Raw genomic sequence first — 16,033 nt, forward strand, 5'->3', positions numbered from 1 at the left:
ACTAATTAGTGGGTGTAGATAAGGGGCATTTACTGTTGTCAGGTGTGAGCCCTTCTCGTTGTTACCAGGTGTGATAATATCGTCAACTGCTTCACTATCTAGCTTGGCGTCGACCGGTAACCCCAAGCTACGATGTGTGTAATCATTAGATAAATCTTCTATAATACTTTGATCATTGTGAGCAGATTCCTTAAGTTCGATGGTTGTTTATTTTAGGCTAGGAGGGTTATTTGTGGTGATTTGCTCTACATGACTAAGTGTGGGAGTAAGTCAATCTATGTCTTCTAGGGATGGAAGTATGTCAAATCTGTTTTGTAAAGGTAAACTAAATTGATGGTAAGTATTAGGGTTTATAGATCTCTGCTGTGAGGGATAATAAATGTGGTTCATTGGGGGGTAGAAATATCCAAGAGGCAATACATTTATTCCTCTATTTGTCACATGGTCACTGCCGAGTCTGCATAAAATCTCACGTACCATGCTCGGCGTTCTAAATGTAAGGACAATACAGTCACTGGGGAGTCTTTTTTCCCCTTTCCCCTCCAGTCCTACTCTTCTCGCCATTTTAAATTCACCAAACATGGCCTCTGTTAGCCCGGTTTTTGTCCCGAGCCAACCGAGGGCCTTGTTTCTCCGTGCCTCCCATGTTTCATTTACCTGTGAGGTAAGATGCGGTACATTCACCAGTATTATAGTATGTGGGGTGGCCTCTGGAGGTAGGTTCAGTCTCACTTCCTCCCTGTCTGCGGGAATTGCACAGGAGGTAGTCGGCTGCTGGGTTCCTTAGGTTTATTATGGGCTGAGGCATCATTGTGATTTGTTACTATTACTCTTATATCCTACAGATGCTTTAACTGCGGTTTGCATGGTTTCAGCCTGTAGGAAGGTGGATACCCGACTATGGTTACCCCATATTTTTTGCCTTATTTTTAGCTGGTTTTCGACTTAGTTGGCCTGGGATCCTGCTAATCAGGGCCCCAGGCTATCTGCTCTCTCTATAAAATGAACTCCATGTACCTTAGGTACATACCTAATTGGATATTGGGTCACTCTTGTGAGTCCCTGTATAGTGTACCATAGGTACCCAGGGCATAGGTGCACCCAAGGCCTACCAGGGGCTGCAGCATATCTTATGCCACGCCTGGCTGGCCATCCAAACTGACACAACTGGATGATCACTCAGCTGGGGAAGGGTTGTGTAATCACCCCTTGCTTAGGTATAGTATTCCTATACCTATCCTTATATATAGACACATATGCACCTATAAGTCACTCCTATGGCAGGCCTTAACAATCCTGAAGGCAGAGTGCTTGGTTTTATGTGAGATGAGGCTTTAGCATGAGCTGAGCCTGTCTGCAGCTTTCGGATCCATGTCCTTATAGCTGTTCTATGATATTCCAATACCATATACTATTAAGTGCATTATAATCCTCGCGGTTGAATGCTAACTTTGGTTTGGCTTTATCAAAACATGTCGTGTAAGGTGTCATACGCTTTGGAATACTACCCCCTCGCCAGTTCTGGCGACGGGGGTAGCATTCCACCCTTCTAGAGGGAGAAGACCTGTTGTTCCTACTAATCCCGGTTAAAGTTAACCAGAGCCTCAGCATCACAAAATGGATGCTGCTGCCACGGAGACAAGTCTGACCTCCTGCTGCTGGGAGTCCTTCCAGCGAGGGAGGCTTGGACAATAGGTTTCCTGTCTTGGGAGGTGCTAGCACCACCCCAGACAGGCCATGGTGTATTGGGACAGGGAGGGCTGAATGAAATGAGACACTGCCTGGGGCACACAAGGTGTCCCATGCATAGTCAAGTTCAAACCGGCGCTTGGGCACTCCAACCCCAGCTCTGGCGCGAAACTGGACAAAGGGAAAGGGGTATAACCACCCCCTTCCCTGGTCCCACCCATAGGAGGGACCTAGCAGGTAATCCAGCCCCTAAATTTGGTATATAGGTAGGAGCTGAGTCCCAAGACTTTAGATTTATCCTGACTGAAACTTGAAACGAAACTGTGGACCTTCGACATTCTACTGCAAATAGAAGACTGAAGAATCTCCCTTGTGGCCAAGGAGTGACCACCCTGTGCAAGCAGGCACCACCAAGCGATCAACGGTTTGCTTTGTCGACGCTCCTGCCCGAGCACAGAGCCTGACAAGACCCGGACTTTCAGACTTCCAACAGCCCGATCCACAGTCGCAGCAGAGCTGGCTGAGACCCGTGGAGGCGACGAGAGACGTGGGACCGGCCATCTTGGAAAGTCAGCGAATTGCTTTCTGTGCAACTTCCGAGGCACCCTCGAAGTTGTGCATTGGGGATTGAGAAGCCCCAGCCCCGAGCACGAACTGCACAGAAGATCAGCCCTCCACACTCCACGAGTTCAATGTGGGGCCCTTCTGCATTTTCCTGCTCGATGCATCTGTCCGGTCACTTGCCCGTTGGCTAGTGGCCTCTGTGATGACGAACCCTTTGATTTACACTGCTGGTCTGGTTGCTCCAGACTGGCCCCTGCTTCCCTGAAAAGTAGAAGCCCATCAGACCTTGTTGGTCTGATTCGTAAGCCATCTTCGATTCCTGCGTGGGTTGCCTTTCCCAAGGCTTGGCCCGTTTAACGTGTCCATGGAGGATACTTCCAAGTCGGGTGCAGAACGGGACTAGGGATGGCCTTGCGATGTGGAGGATGAACGAGTACAGGGGGCATCACCCAATGTGATAGAACCTAAGGAAGAGTGCTATGCAGGGATAGAGGTTCTAAAAAAAGTCGTCTCTCCGTCAGTTCAATCTCGTGGCTGAGCAAAGATTCGGCCCTGACCGTTCTATACTAGGAACAGGTGCACTCTTCCAGCTAGGTCTTTCTGAGCATGTGCAAGGCTCTGGAAGAGGGAGAAAGCACATGGTGAGCACATGGCTAAATAAAATGGCTGCCAAGTACAAAATGGCTTTCAGCTCATGCTAACAGCGATTCCTGCAGTCTTTAACAGGGTTGCTTTTTAGCCAGGTATCTGATTGCTGTACCTCCGGGCTGCTCACTACCACTTACTGGAGCATAGATTTTAATATATTTCTGACTTTCTGATAGATGTGATTCCCTATGATCATCCTGAGTTAGTTGTTGTCACCAGTTTTATACCTCTTTTATTTTTTTCTTCACCCTGCGCAAACAATTGGGACTCTCTGGGTACATTCTCTGCTTTATTCTTAGCTTGACTCAAAACCTTGGACTGTAGCCTTTTTCAATAAATTAATTTTGGAGTTCCACCTTTCCCTCCCTCAGAGTGGCATCTTCACTGCTTTTCCTCTTCATCCGAAGATGTTTTGCATACAGGATGCTTTTTTTTCATTTAGTCGGGTGAAAACTTTTTGAATGCAGTATTGCATTTCCAGCCGTTGTCTTTCTGTGTGTTCCAGTGTATATTTTCTTATCGTTTACAAACGCCAACAGATCCAAAAAAATCAGATCTTGTGGTGCTTATGCTAGAAGTAAACTGCAAATCTAAACTATTGTCATTCAGTTTCCCTACAAATGCTTACGCCGATTCTGGGGTACCGTTCCACAAGTCAAATAAGTTGTATATGAAACAATTCCATAGGACGACATTCTCACCCCACCCAGTGGCCAAAAGGGGGATGAGCACCTGCTCCTCCCACCATGCTATATGTAGGTTGGCATAACTAGGAACGAAGCAGGTGCCTATAGCTGTACCCCTGATTTGTTTTTACCTGTCTTTACCAAACATGAAAGTTGTTCTCTAAGCACCACGTTGTCATCTCCAAGAGCATGTCTGTATGCTGATGTAACTGTATTGGTCTAGAGACAAAAAAGTTTGACATGGCTCTAAGTCCATCTTGATGGGAGATATGTGTATAAAGGGAAGTGACCTCTAACGTCATTAAGACATAGGTGTCCTCCCAAGTGATGTCCTAAATCGTTTTTCGGAAATCTCCTGTGTCATGCAAATGGGAGGGCACATTTCGGACATGTTCTTGTGCAAAATAATATATATACACCGAGCAGTGGTCTGAAATAGAGCTCCTATTGCAGAAATGATTGGCCTGCTTGGAGGATTCTGATGGTTCTTGTGAACTTTTGTAATCCGACATAAAATCGGCATTACCGGTGAATCCACCTTCAGGTATAAATGTTCTTCCTGTGTAATCAAACCTGCCCCTCTCCACCTAGATTGCTCAGTAAAATATTTTTCTTTTACTTCGAACATGTTTGATTGTGACACTTTGCAGTAGCAATTAGGATGTCTCAATGTGTTTGACTTCCGCCATTTGTCCAGGGGCCAAAACACTGTATTTCCTCCTTTGTCAGATTTTCGTATGATTGTATCATTTCTTATCTTAACCTTATTAATTTGTTGATGGTATTTCGATATTTATATATGGCTCACAGACACCAATTATTCACAAGACAACAAATCAGAAATTACCAACTCAGGAAAGATATCCACTGAGTCCCTAGGTGTAAGGGGGAAAATACTGATTTGGCTTAAATGTGGTCTGTACACTTCCATATATATCTATTCCAAGGGCATCTGTTGTCTTCCTTCTGGAGGGTAGTACATTTCTGCCACTGGATCAAATAAAAGTTCCATATCAGTAGCAGACAGATTTGTTTCCTATGTTACTCCACTCGTTGTAAAGCATGTATATATGTGTGTGTGTGTATATATTTATATATCTATATCAGCTCTTCTGTTGCCATTCATATTTTTCTTCCACCGTCTACAGCCATTGGTTAACTTCAATAAGAGTGATGGCCTTTTGTTCTTTCACATGACGTACAGCCACTCAATGTAAGTCACTACCCGTGACTATAAGGCAATTTTTTTTTTTTTTTTTTTTTTTTTTAGCCCAAAATCATTTTGCTTTTTATTTAGTGTCTCTTTTATATATAATGGTAAGGATCCTGCAGTTTCAGAGCATTAAAGTTTTACAAAACCGACCATAACGCAGAGCCAGCATTGACATAGCCAAGCGGCTGTCAGAATAGTGTAAGGCAAAGTTGGATTTACTGCTTACCTTGTTTTGGAGTGATTGCTCCTTAGAGCTACAACAGAATTGAAGATTAAATATAGTACTTCTGTTAGAAAGGACTCGCTTCCGGGGTTTAAAGGAGTCACAATGAGCAGTTTTAGTCAACGCCTTGCACAGAGAACTGCTGGTAACAGAATTCCCAATAGCATCGGAGCAGAGGTTTAGTCAACCTAAAAATTATTTCCACAATAAGATTTGTTTGGTTAAGATAGTGGTAAACTAGTTATTAGAAAATTATATCTAACATATCTGTCCGTTTTCTGGGATTATTTGACTAGTTAAGTGCAATGGGCAATACATTTGTGTATCAGTGTAGACCTGTTGTCTTGGGAGAGGGGGAAATGCAGCTTCTTCTGTTCTAGCCTATCTGTCCTGACATGGGCATAGATGATCATAGCTAAGAACAAGCAAAAGCGGAGAAACGGTTTGTTACTCACAGTTATGCATAAGAGACGTATGCAGATTGAAGTGGGCTCCGTAGCTCATGTTGTTAAAGGTGCTTCCAGGGAGAATCCAAGAGCTACAATGGACATCTGTGTTTTTTCACTGCGGTCATTGAACTACATGAGAAATATGCAGTTAGTGGCAAGGAAGCTTGAGGGAAAGTCTTGAACCATTAGATTCATGTATTTATGTATTTATTTATTTATTTATTTCATTAGGGTTCCTCAAGTCGGCCTGAAGAGGAACTTGACAGACTGACGAAAAAACTTGTCCATGATATGAACCACCCTCCAGCAGGAGAGTACTTTGGTGAGTTTAATGTTTCTAAATCAGACCATATCTGGCGATTAACGTGTTGAGGAAAGTAATGACCTCTTCGGCTAAGCCGGAGAGCTACTGGCATGGTGTCTGCTCAAGCCTGTCACCAGACCGGGGGAAGCTGAGGTGCGGACTGCTGTCAAGGAATAGGCAGCAGAGAGATGAATATGGGGCCAACCTTTAAAGCAGTGACCATGGGGAGAAAGTAGGACCGGCTAATGCGGGCTAGACCAAACTTCTGAGAAGTTGAGCAATTTGCTTCTTTGTCAGCTGGCTGGAGAGATGAATAGCTGACCTTTCTACAGAGCAGTAGCCCTGAGGAGAAAGTGAAAAGTCTCCTGCTTTCAGAGAACTGGCTATAGAGATGGAAATATGTGACCTATCTTCAGAGCAGTTACCCCTAAATAAAAAGCTGAGTGTTGGCTGCTTTTAAAGCAGTGGCCTGCCTGGGTGGAAGATAGGAGCTTTCTGTTTTCTGGGAACTTGCTGATCAGAAATGAATGCATGGCTTATAATCAGAGCAGCAACCCTGGGGAAATTTGTGTGGTGGAACCTGAACCGAGGTGTGACATGGTCATTTTGTAGGGATTTGGGCTCAATCTTTCTTTTGAAGTTTTGCAACAATCTCTGGATTTCCCTGTAGGCCAGGCTTCCAAGCCAACCCTGCGAGCCACATGTGTTATTGCGGCTTTCATTTTGACTGGCCCATTTAACTTGTTTCTTACAGGTCGCTGTGCTCGCTGTGGAGAGAACGTGGTTGGGGATGGCACCGGCTGTATTGCAATGGACCAGGTGTTCCATGAGGATTGTTTCACCTGCATTAGCTGCAACTGCCGCCTACGTGGGCAACCCTTCTACGCCATTGAAAAGAAATCCTACTGTGAGGCCTGTTACATTGTAAGTGCAGCCCCTAACCACTGTTGAAAATATCTCCAGCTCTACACACCATGCATGAAGCCGTGTACTGTCTACCTGATCATAGCCACTGCTATGTCCTACTCCCCCTGCACTAACATAGGGCACCTCTGTGTCCAGTCCCACACGGACTACAGTTGCTAGTGTGGCCTGCCCTCACTGACAATAGGCATCGCTGTGGCCTTCCACTACGAAGGTGCGGTATCACTGTGTCCTGCTGTGGCTGGCTCTCCTGTGTCTGGTTTTCATTGAATACTGGCTCTGTAAAGTCAGGCCTTGTTTGTCTACTAGCACTGCAGTGAATGGCTCCCACTCACCACATTTGCCACTGTTTCCTGCTCACTGACCATTGTCGCAATCCCTAAGATCTACTACCCCCATCCACTGCTGTGTCAGGCACTTACTGACCACATGCACTGCTATGTTTGATCCCACTTATCTAAGGCACCAACATGTTCAGCCCCTACTGCCCATGGCTACTGCTATCTCCAGCCCCTACTACCCACTTGCGCCGCTGTCTTAGGACCTCACTGACCATGGACAGTGCTATGCCCGCTCTCTGTCCAGTGATGCTGTACTGTCCTGACCCATGACCATGGGACCACTGCATCCTGCCTCTTAACCAGAAAGTGGAGCTACTTGTGACATGATCACGGTAGGGCCCCATTTTGTGTACCCCACTTTCAGCCATGGGGAGGGAAGGGCTCTTGATCTGCCTTCTGAGCAGGCTAGGGTTTTTTCCTACTTGAGCACAGAGCATCGTATCCTCCCTCCTATGTTACTAAACTAGATCTGTGTGAACTTTTTCACCTGCTTCTACTCTATACCTTCTCTGTTTTACACAGGCCCCCTAAACTACACTTTATTCTGCTTCCGTAACTCTAGCATTCCCATGTGGCATGCTAGGACTGACATTATTGGTGACCACTCCAAATACGACTAAGAGGTTGTATATGAGTATTCCTGATGGGTTTTATTGGTCATTCCACTTTCTAGGTATTTCTGAGTGAGCTGTGGGCCACGTGTATCCACCTTCCCTTTGTCCTTGTAGCATCGCCTTGATTTCACCTTTTATAACATTAGCAGTGCCCTCTTTACAGAAATGAAACTTCTTCATTTGACATGTTTGCAGTAATGTCTGCTATCCACAGATTAGTTGTTGCTTTATGGCTTCACAGGTGACGCTGGAGAAATGCTCTATGTGTGGCAAACCCATCCTAGACCGGATCCTACGAGCCATGGGCCAAGCTTATCACCCGCAATGCTTCCTCTGTGTGGTTTGCAGGCGTTGTCTAGACGGTGTACCTTTCACTGTGGATGCCACCAGCCAGATCCACTGCATTGATGACTTTCATCGGTGAGTCATTATCGCCTTCTGTCTAGTTGCGAATCTGCAGATAAATGGAGGACTGTAATTGAGCACAAGTCATTCCTGGTGAGATGTCTCTAGAAGTGGCTGCAGACATTCACCAGTAGGGATCCGGTTTTAAATGTGCCTGATAGAGCTCTGCCAGTCTGTGAGCTTCTGAGCCCTTGATTTTGACTGGAGCAGTAGCTGTGTTACAATATATGCTGATGTACACTTCCCTGGTGACTTTAGAGACTCCACACTTCTGTGGTGTGTATGTATTCCAAATGAAACTGCCTTACTGCCACTCCATTAATCATCTCTCACCCATAAGCTTATTTGTAAGATAACTCACCTTAATTTGAAGCACCACATAAAAAACCAGTTAGGTAAAGTGAATAAAATATACAATAGAAATGAAAAAAAACCTTGAAGTGTTTATGATTTTAAAGGAAATTCCCCGGTAGCATTGTTGCCCAGATTTGCCCGGTGTCTCACGATTAAGAGCAGTGGCGTTTATTTTGACTCTGCACAATCTTTTTACACCACAGATCTATAAGTTTGTTTCTTTTTCTGTTAAATTCTTCTCTGTAAGAATTTAAAAAAATTCTCCTTTGATTGTGTAAAGACATCCAGGCATTTGTTCCATCTCACCTCAAATATGGGAACTCTGTGTTTGAGGCATGTGTGCTGTAGATACACATGCTTTGCATACTCCTGCCATCTAGTGTTGGGTCTGGATGTTTGTAAGCTGTTTTTCCTAGAAGAAGTCTTTCCCAGTCACAAGGTAAGGTGACTCCTCCTTTTGGGAATAGTGCACATGGGCATCGACTCCACTGTTTGTTTTCCTTCCACCTTCTGGTTCGGACGTGTATTGCTGCACTCCGGTTTGAAGCCATCCTTCAGGTTTCCCTCAGTGCACAAACCACTGTATCCTCGATGGTATTGTTATCGTACGTGTTTTCCTCTCTCCGCATATCCGTTTGATCAGGAAAGTCTCATTTCGGTCTAAAACATTGTAGGCGGCCTTTGGGCCTAGCTGAATCGGTCCAACCTTCTGCCGATAGAACCGACTCCGTTTCAATTTTGTCCTTGGTGTCACTCCAAGTACTCTCTCACCGTTCTACACCAATACTGCAACTTGTGCCTCCCACCTGAGCAAAAGGAAGAAGATTGCGAGGCCTGTCGGTTGTTCCGATCGAAAAAGACTCTTCGATATCATCGGGCTCGAAGATGAGAAATGCAGCGCCAAAGCACTCAACATATTCCGGATATCTTAGGAGAAGAATCCGAGCATGAAGCGACAGCTGCGGAAGAAGTGGTGGCCTTCTCGGTCGCAGAATCGGATTCCAACCCAGAGATCGAATTGGAGTCTGGAGATATTCCAGTGGAACAGGTGGTCGTGAGTACTACCCCAAAAACTATCTTCCACTAAACATAAGGCTTCGGCACCACCTCTGCCTTCGGGCCTTGGTCGGCACCAAGATGATGTGTCTGACGCCCTGCCCGGACCCGACACTGAAACAAATAGTCAAGCCTTCCTGCTCGGGTTCGAGTCGAGACAGATAGTCTTCGGATCTGAAACATTCCTCTCCAAAAGGCAAGTCTGGTTCAGAGCCGAAATCTTACGCTTTAAAGGACAAAAAGGACAAGTCTGGTTCGACACCAAAACCTTCGGCGCCAAAATCAAAAGATGATCTTCCAGATCCCCGGAACCTATCTTCAATGTTATGAAGGACAGATTAGATCCGAAACAGAAAAAGCTATACATTAATCCAGATACTGGACACATTTTGGCTAAAAACTCCTTCCGAAAGGAAAATCAGTTCAGAGGCCACTGGATATCCCTCTCTCTTAAGAAGAAGAAGGCCATTGTTACAAGTTCTATCCATCCTACTTTGCCATCCCCTCCACCATCTTCGCCATCCCCTCCACCATCTTCACCTTCACCACAACTGCCAGGCTCAGGTCCACTACACGACGCCACAGGGGTCCCTGCATACACATCCTGATTTAGGAGATGATGATGATAATGACAAGATTCCTTTGCCAACAGATCCATGGTATGATTAAAATATTGATCCACCCATGGATAATGATCCAGATCTATACCCTGCAAAACAATCACCTCAGAGCGGATTTCCAGGGCAGCAGCACTCTGCACAAAGAGGATTTAGAGGGCGGCTTTTTATTTGAGACACTAGGGTCTTCACGTAGGACTAGTCAGTCTCCCTATGTTAAAGGCATGATGAGACATGCAGGTGAGATTTTTAAGGACCCTCTTCGTGCCCATATTTTAACACCCAGGGTAGATAAGGAATACAAACCATCACCCTCTGATCCTGTTTTTATTAAAGGACAGCACCCTTTAGACTCGCTGGTAGTTTCTAATCCTCGTAAGAGAGCGAACTCACAGACCTCTGTACTAAACTCACTGTATTCTCACCCACCCTCTTGCGGGAAAACAATCTAACAATGGAGTCGATGTCCATGTGCACTATCACCGAAAGGAGGAGTCACCTTACCTCGTGACTGGGAAAGACTTCTTCGAAGAAAAACAACTTGCAAACGTCCGGACACAACACTAGATGGCAGGAGCATGCAAAGCCTGTGAATCTACAGCTCTATGTGCCAAGAACAGATGCTTACTGGGTAAGTAGCATAATCCTTATTTTGAGCTGTCTGATTAGATAACTACAGATGGTGCAGAATGCAGCATCATGGCTGCATTTCCTTGCCTTTTTGTCATCTGCCTAATTCTTCTCTACTGATTAAGCTCCACTGGTTTCCAGTACAAAGATTCTTTGTCTTTACGGCCATCGGCTTTCGTGAGAAGGCATTTTATGGCAATGGTCCAGTGTATGTGTTGTAAATTAAAAACATCTACACCTCTGCCTGTTGCTTACTATCCTCTTGTGAGGAAATTTTCGTTGTTCTCAAGATTTGTTTGTCCAGAATTGGCGTTTTTTTCTTCTCATAACTGAGACCTAAACTTTGTAATGACCCACCTTCATTTCTCCAGAATTAAATCATCTCCTGGAGTTTAGAAGGAAACTAAAAGCTCATCTGTTCCCCTAGACCTTTGTCATAGTCTTCTCCTTGTTTTTTTTCTCCATGATATATTTTTTAGCACTAAGGCAACGTTTGGGTATTTGTGCGTTTTATAAAAACTTCACTCGCTCATTCATTCTTTTGCTATGATGGCAATGTAGGATTACAAGTAAATATTTTTTCTTTTAACCTGATTAACTCCTGTGTTCTCTCCACAGGAAATTTGCACCACGTTGTTCTGTTTGTGGAAATGCCATCATGCCTGAGCCGGGGCAGGAGGAGACTGTGCGAATTGTTGCTCTGGATCGAAGTTTTCACATTAACTGCTACAAGTGTGAGGTAAGAAGTTAAAAATGGATTTCTAACCTCTCCTCTCTTCCCAAAAATGTCATCAGCACCTCATTACTTGTTTGATCTAACTGCTTCCAGTCACCTTGCTCTCCATCATTTGACTCTAGCATGTTTCTTTTCTCCATATTGTGGTCTCTTGCTGTCCTCCCTGATCTCCCACTTATGCCTTCCCCTGACTCGCTTTCTATCCGAGGAGCATGGCCTCTCGTTCTTCCCCATTGCCTTCCTCTCTTCCATTGCCTTCCTCTCTTCCCCATCATCTGACTCTTGTTGCATTCTTTTTTTATTTTAGGAGTGTGGTCTCCTGCTCTCCTCTGAAGGAGAGGGCAGGGGCTGCTACCCGCTTGATGGCCACATTCTCTGCAAGAGCTGCAGTGCTCGGCGGATCCAGGAGCTATCTTCCAAGATCACTACGGATTGCTAAAATATGGATGCCAATATTTGTCCAAGTTGCCTTCGGTCAGGATGGTGCACTGCTCTGTGTGAATGCACCCACCGGTCTTCTCCGAAACTTTGCACTAAGGACTACTGAGCCTTAAGGCCAATGTTTGTGAAAACAGCAACTCTGTCTCTAGCAGGGACCTCTAAGCCTGAGCTCCATGGCTTGTCATGACTGCCAGACTACTGAGCTGTAGCTTCATGACCTGTGCTGCCTCCCACATTACCAGTGTGAATGCTGCAGGTGATGCCAACCTCTCTTTTACTGAAACAATGTACTGTTGTTCATGCCTCCTGCTGAGGGTGGAAAGATCGTGTTGCTGCACAAAATATGGAGCCTGGACTAGACCTGGACCTTCCTAGTGTGTAGTGGCCGAGACTGGCCCGATATCAGACTATACTAAGCACTAGCTGCATCTTGAACTGCTGAGTTTTTGGTTTTATGTCAGTCACCTTGAACTCCTGCCTTCCCTCCAGCTAGCTCTGTGAAGCATAAGCCATCTACAGCAGCACAAACAATTGTCAGTCCCTTCGACACACATAACAGCCATGTACCTAGACATTCTTTCCTCCCTAAGGCAGTTGAGCTGGTGGTTCTCACTGGTGCTGCAGTATGCACTCTGGAGTGCTGGTCTGAAGCTTGGTGATGTGCACTCTGGAGTGCTGGACTGAATCTTGGTGATGTGTACTCTGGAATGTTGGACTGAATCTTGGTGATGTGTACTCTGGAATGTTGGACTGACTCTTGGTACACTCTGCAGTACTGAGTCAGAGCTTCTCACTACTGATGATTTGCATAATTTGCACTCTGGGGTTCTTAGCTTCAGCTTCTTTCTACTGTTGTGAAGAGTGCATTGGGGTGTTTTATCCAGTGCTTCTCCCTACTTCTGTGAAGTGCATTCTGGGTGCTGTGGTGGAGCTCAGCTCAGCGCCTTCAGTGCTAAGGGAAAACATTGAGTTCTCAATATTGGTGTCATCCAAAGGTTGCAGCGATGACAACAAGTTTCGAAGCCTTGCATGCTGAATGCTTGTCCCGGCAGGCGTTCACTAGCTTTCTTTACTCTGTATTGATGTGCCTGCAGTTGACTGTTGTGTCTGCTTTAGAGGGCCCTCTTCCTTCCATGGACTGTACGGCCACTGACTAGGAAGTTCCATTGTCTCATGAGCAATATGACTTCAGGGCAAATAAATATTCTTTATCAAGCTGCCCAGGGGTCTAGGTTCTCCTAGGACAGATCACTGAGTGTTCAGGAAGAGCCATATCCATGCTAGATTTTCAAGACCAGTACTAACTATGATTACGAGTTCTAGTTAGACTCATATTGAATTTTCTGTTCTGGATATTCTGAAAATCAGGCAGATCTTCGGCTCTCTTGGTGCTATCTTCGCAATTGTGTTTGACATTCCTGCATGAAATCAAGTGGACCAACATCTTCCCTAGAGTTGCAGGAGTCTCGTCTTTGGGTGGGAGATAGGTGACTATTCGCATATGCTGGGAGGAGGTGTTAAATATGGTGCCCCACCCTTGTTAAGAGTGTCATTTCAGCCTTTGAGAACTGCCCCTCAGAGTAAGCAAAGGATCATTGTTGCAGTGTTGGCTTTTAAGTTCCTGTCGGAGTCCTGTTTCACGCCATTTGCCAGAGATGCCCTAGATTGTGTAGCTACAAGTTTAATGGCATACAAATTCTGTTTCTGAGGCACAGGAGTCACTCCTTCTAGAAGACTGTTGGCATGTGCATGAACTTTTCATTTTATATGCATTGCATGATTGGAAGCCTCCTGTTTCATGGCTTCAGAGTTATGCAGGAAAGTGCTGTTACTAATAATGGTTCAGTAAATCATTTAGGGAAATTGAAAATACAGTTCTGGGCCTGATTTTATTATTTTTTTATTACTCCGTCCCTACTCAAAGTTTTCAGATTATGAAGCACAATTTGGTTAGCTTTTTATGCCTATCGCTGTGCCATTTACCATCCATAACTGACCATACCATTTTGTCAGCGGAACTGGAAAAAGAATTCGCTGTGATAATTTGAGTGAATTAAATTGTACACACAGAAGTCTGTTTTTTGTTTCTGGTGAGATTTTTGTGTTGTGTTGAAAAGTAGAGAAAGCATTGCTTTAAACACACATCTCCACAATGCAGTTGGTGCTGGCTGCATGCAGCACGCTCCCAAATATTTGCTGTTAAATTAACCGTTGTAACTACGATTAAAGGTGACTCCCTGGAAGCGCAAGGAGAAAACTCTACGTTCTAAGAGATGGCCACCGCTCGGGGTGATGTAATCATTTGAGTCATGAAGAATGACTGCCCCATGTGATGTGAACTTTTTTTTATATATTTCATTTTTCTGTTTTCTATTGTGTGAGCCAAATCTTTTGAATAGATCCTGACTCTTTGCGAATAAGTAGAGTGAATACAAACCAGAGAGAAGGCAGTCCTCTACTGCCTACACATAGCTGTTGCATGAAGAGAAGCTGTGAATGTATACAGAAGATGTAGCTGTGTGTGTACGGTCTTTCTTTTAAGAGCAATTCACTAATCTGTATGACAAATACTAACCGTATACCAGTAAGTCAGGATTGTACAGTAAATATTTAAGGGAAAGACAAAAAATGTGGTACACAGTCCTTTAAAAGAACAATTACTGTGAGGGAACTATGGTTATTAATGAATGCTATTCCCAGTCCTAAGGCAGTGTATTCTCTCTTCAGTCTAATCTCTGGCCCGTTGCCCTGTCTGGAAACTGATGAGTATAGGTCATCTGCTCTCCTCCTGCCCCCTTTTCTGGGTTCTCCCCTACCACCTCCACCAGAAATATTGTTAGATTTGTGATAACTTGTATCAGTTTAATTGAGGCATATGAGCTGCAGATTGTACACTTGGCAATAGATCGCCACCTGGTGTTGGGCTCGGATGATTGCAGGTTGTTGTCTTCTTGGAAGAAGTCTTTGTAGTCACGAGATAGGTGACTCCTCCCTTGGACAATACTGCGCATGGTCATCGACTCCATCCTCAGATTGTTTTTTTCCGCCACTGGGTTCGGATGAAAGTTTTCCGCTCCGGCTAGAAAATACTCTTTTCGGCATTTTCGAAGCGTGAAACTTTAGATAAACACTTTTCGACATCGAATAAACTTTTCGACATCACCAGCTACATCCCGGTGCGTCGACGCGTGCCGTTGTGCCTATCGGCGCCGTACGGCCTACGCCTCATGGACAGAACTCCATTCAAGAGATGCCCGGTATGTCGAGCAAAATTCCCTCATAGCGACCATCACGAGGTTTGCAACCTCTGTCTCGCGCCAGAACACGACGAGTCGACCTGCACAGTCTGTGCCTCCTTCCGATCGAAGAAGACCATTCGGGATCGGAGGGCCCGTCGACACGAGATGATGAGATCAGCGCCAGCACCGGAGGCCATCTTTGAGGATGAGATCGTCGAAGAAGACGTCTCCGAGGACGAGAACCCACTCGAAGATATCTCCGAGGACGAGGCTCCACTCGTCGCCGAGGAAGACTCTCCTGATCTCCAGATCATATCGGGAGCAGAGGACTCGGACGATTCGATTCCATCTCGACAACCCGTGAGTACCTCTGCCCCTGCACAACAGACACTGCCCAAACCAAAGGCAACGGTCAGCACTCCGCCCATGGGGCCCAGTGGAGACCGAAATTTACCCTCCGACGCCCCGCCTTCGGGCTCGGCTCCGAGGATAAAGACTACCCCTTCCGGTGCCTCGGCACCGAAAAAAACACATGTGCCAATTCCACCTCCTCCATTGGCACCGAAACATCCTGCGACACCGAAGGACTCTTTGGCACCGAAGCCAAAACGCCCTTCGGAGCCCGAAGACTCTTCGGCACCCAAACCAAAAGAGGCATCGGTGCCGAACCCAAGAACCGTAACGGACCCGAAAGCTTCGACTCCGAAACCATCCGGTTCCAAAAATAAAGAAGGGAAGCTAGATTCCGGCGCTGCAGGCCCAACAAAACCTGTCTCCACGCCAAAATCTTCAATTGCGGTACCAAAGACTCCAAGGCCTGATACAGACAAGCCTAAACCACCTTCGGCACCGAAGAAATTGCCACAGGACTCAATCACTCCTCCTAAGGCAAAAAACACT

General features: G+C 45.5%; 1 protein-coding gene across 2 annotated transcripts in view; it reads left to right on the forward strand.

The window, feature by feature from the left end:
• Positions 1-13,966, forward strand: part of LOC144799449 (uncharacterized) — an 84,039-nt gene extending 70,073 nt beyond the window's left edge. For both annotated transcript variants that reach the window (XM_078670763.1, XM_078670765.1), the window contains 5 exons: positions 5,704-5,794; positions 6,531-6,700; positions 7,897-8,075; positions 11,336-11,456; positions 11,761-13,966. In XM_078670763.1, the coding sequence (XP_078526889.1) occupies positions 5,704-5,794; positions 6,531-6,700; positions 7,897-8,075; positions 11,336-11,456; positions 11,761-11,892 (693 nt within the window). In that variant the 3' untranslated portion in view covers positions 11,893-13,966. The remainder of the gene's footprint in view (positions 1-5,703; positions 5,795-6,530; positions 6,701-7,896; positions 8,076-11,335; positions 11,457-11,760) is intronic.
• The last annotated feature ends 2,067 nt before the right edge of the window (positions 13,967-16,033 follow it).

The sequence above is a fragment of the Lissotriton helveticus genome, chromosome 12 (genome assembly GCF_964261635.1).
Source record: "Lissotriton helveticus chromosome 12, aLisHel1.1, whole genome shotgun sequence".
Taxonomy (NCBI): Eukaryota; Metazoa; Chordata; class Amphibia; order Caudata; family Salamandridae; genus Lissotriton; species Lissotriton helveticus.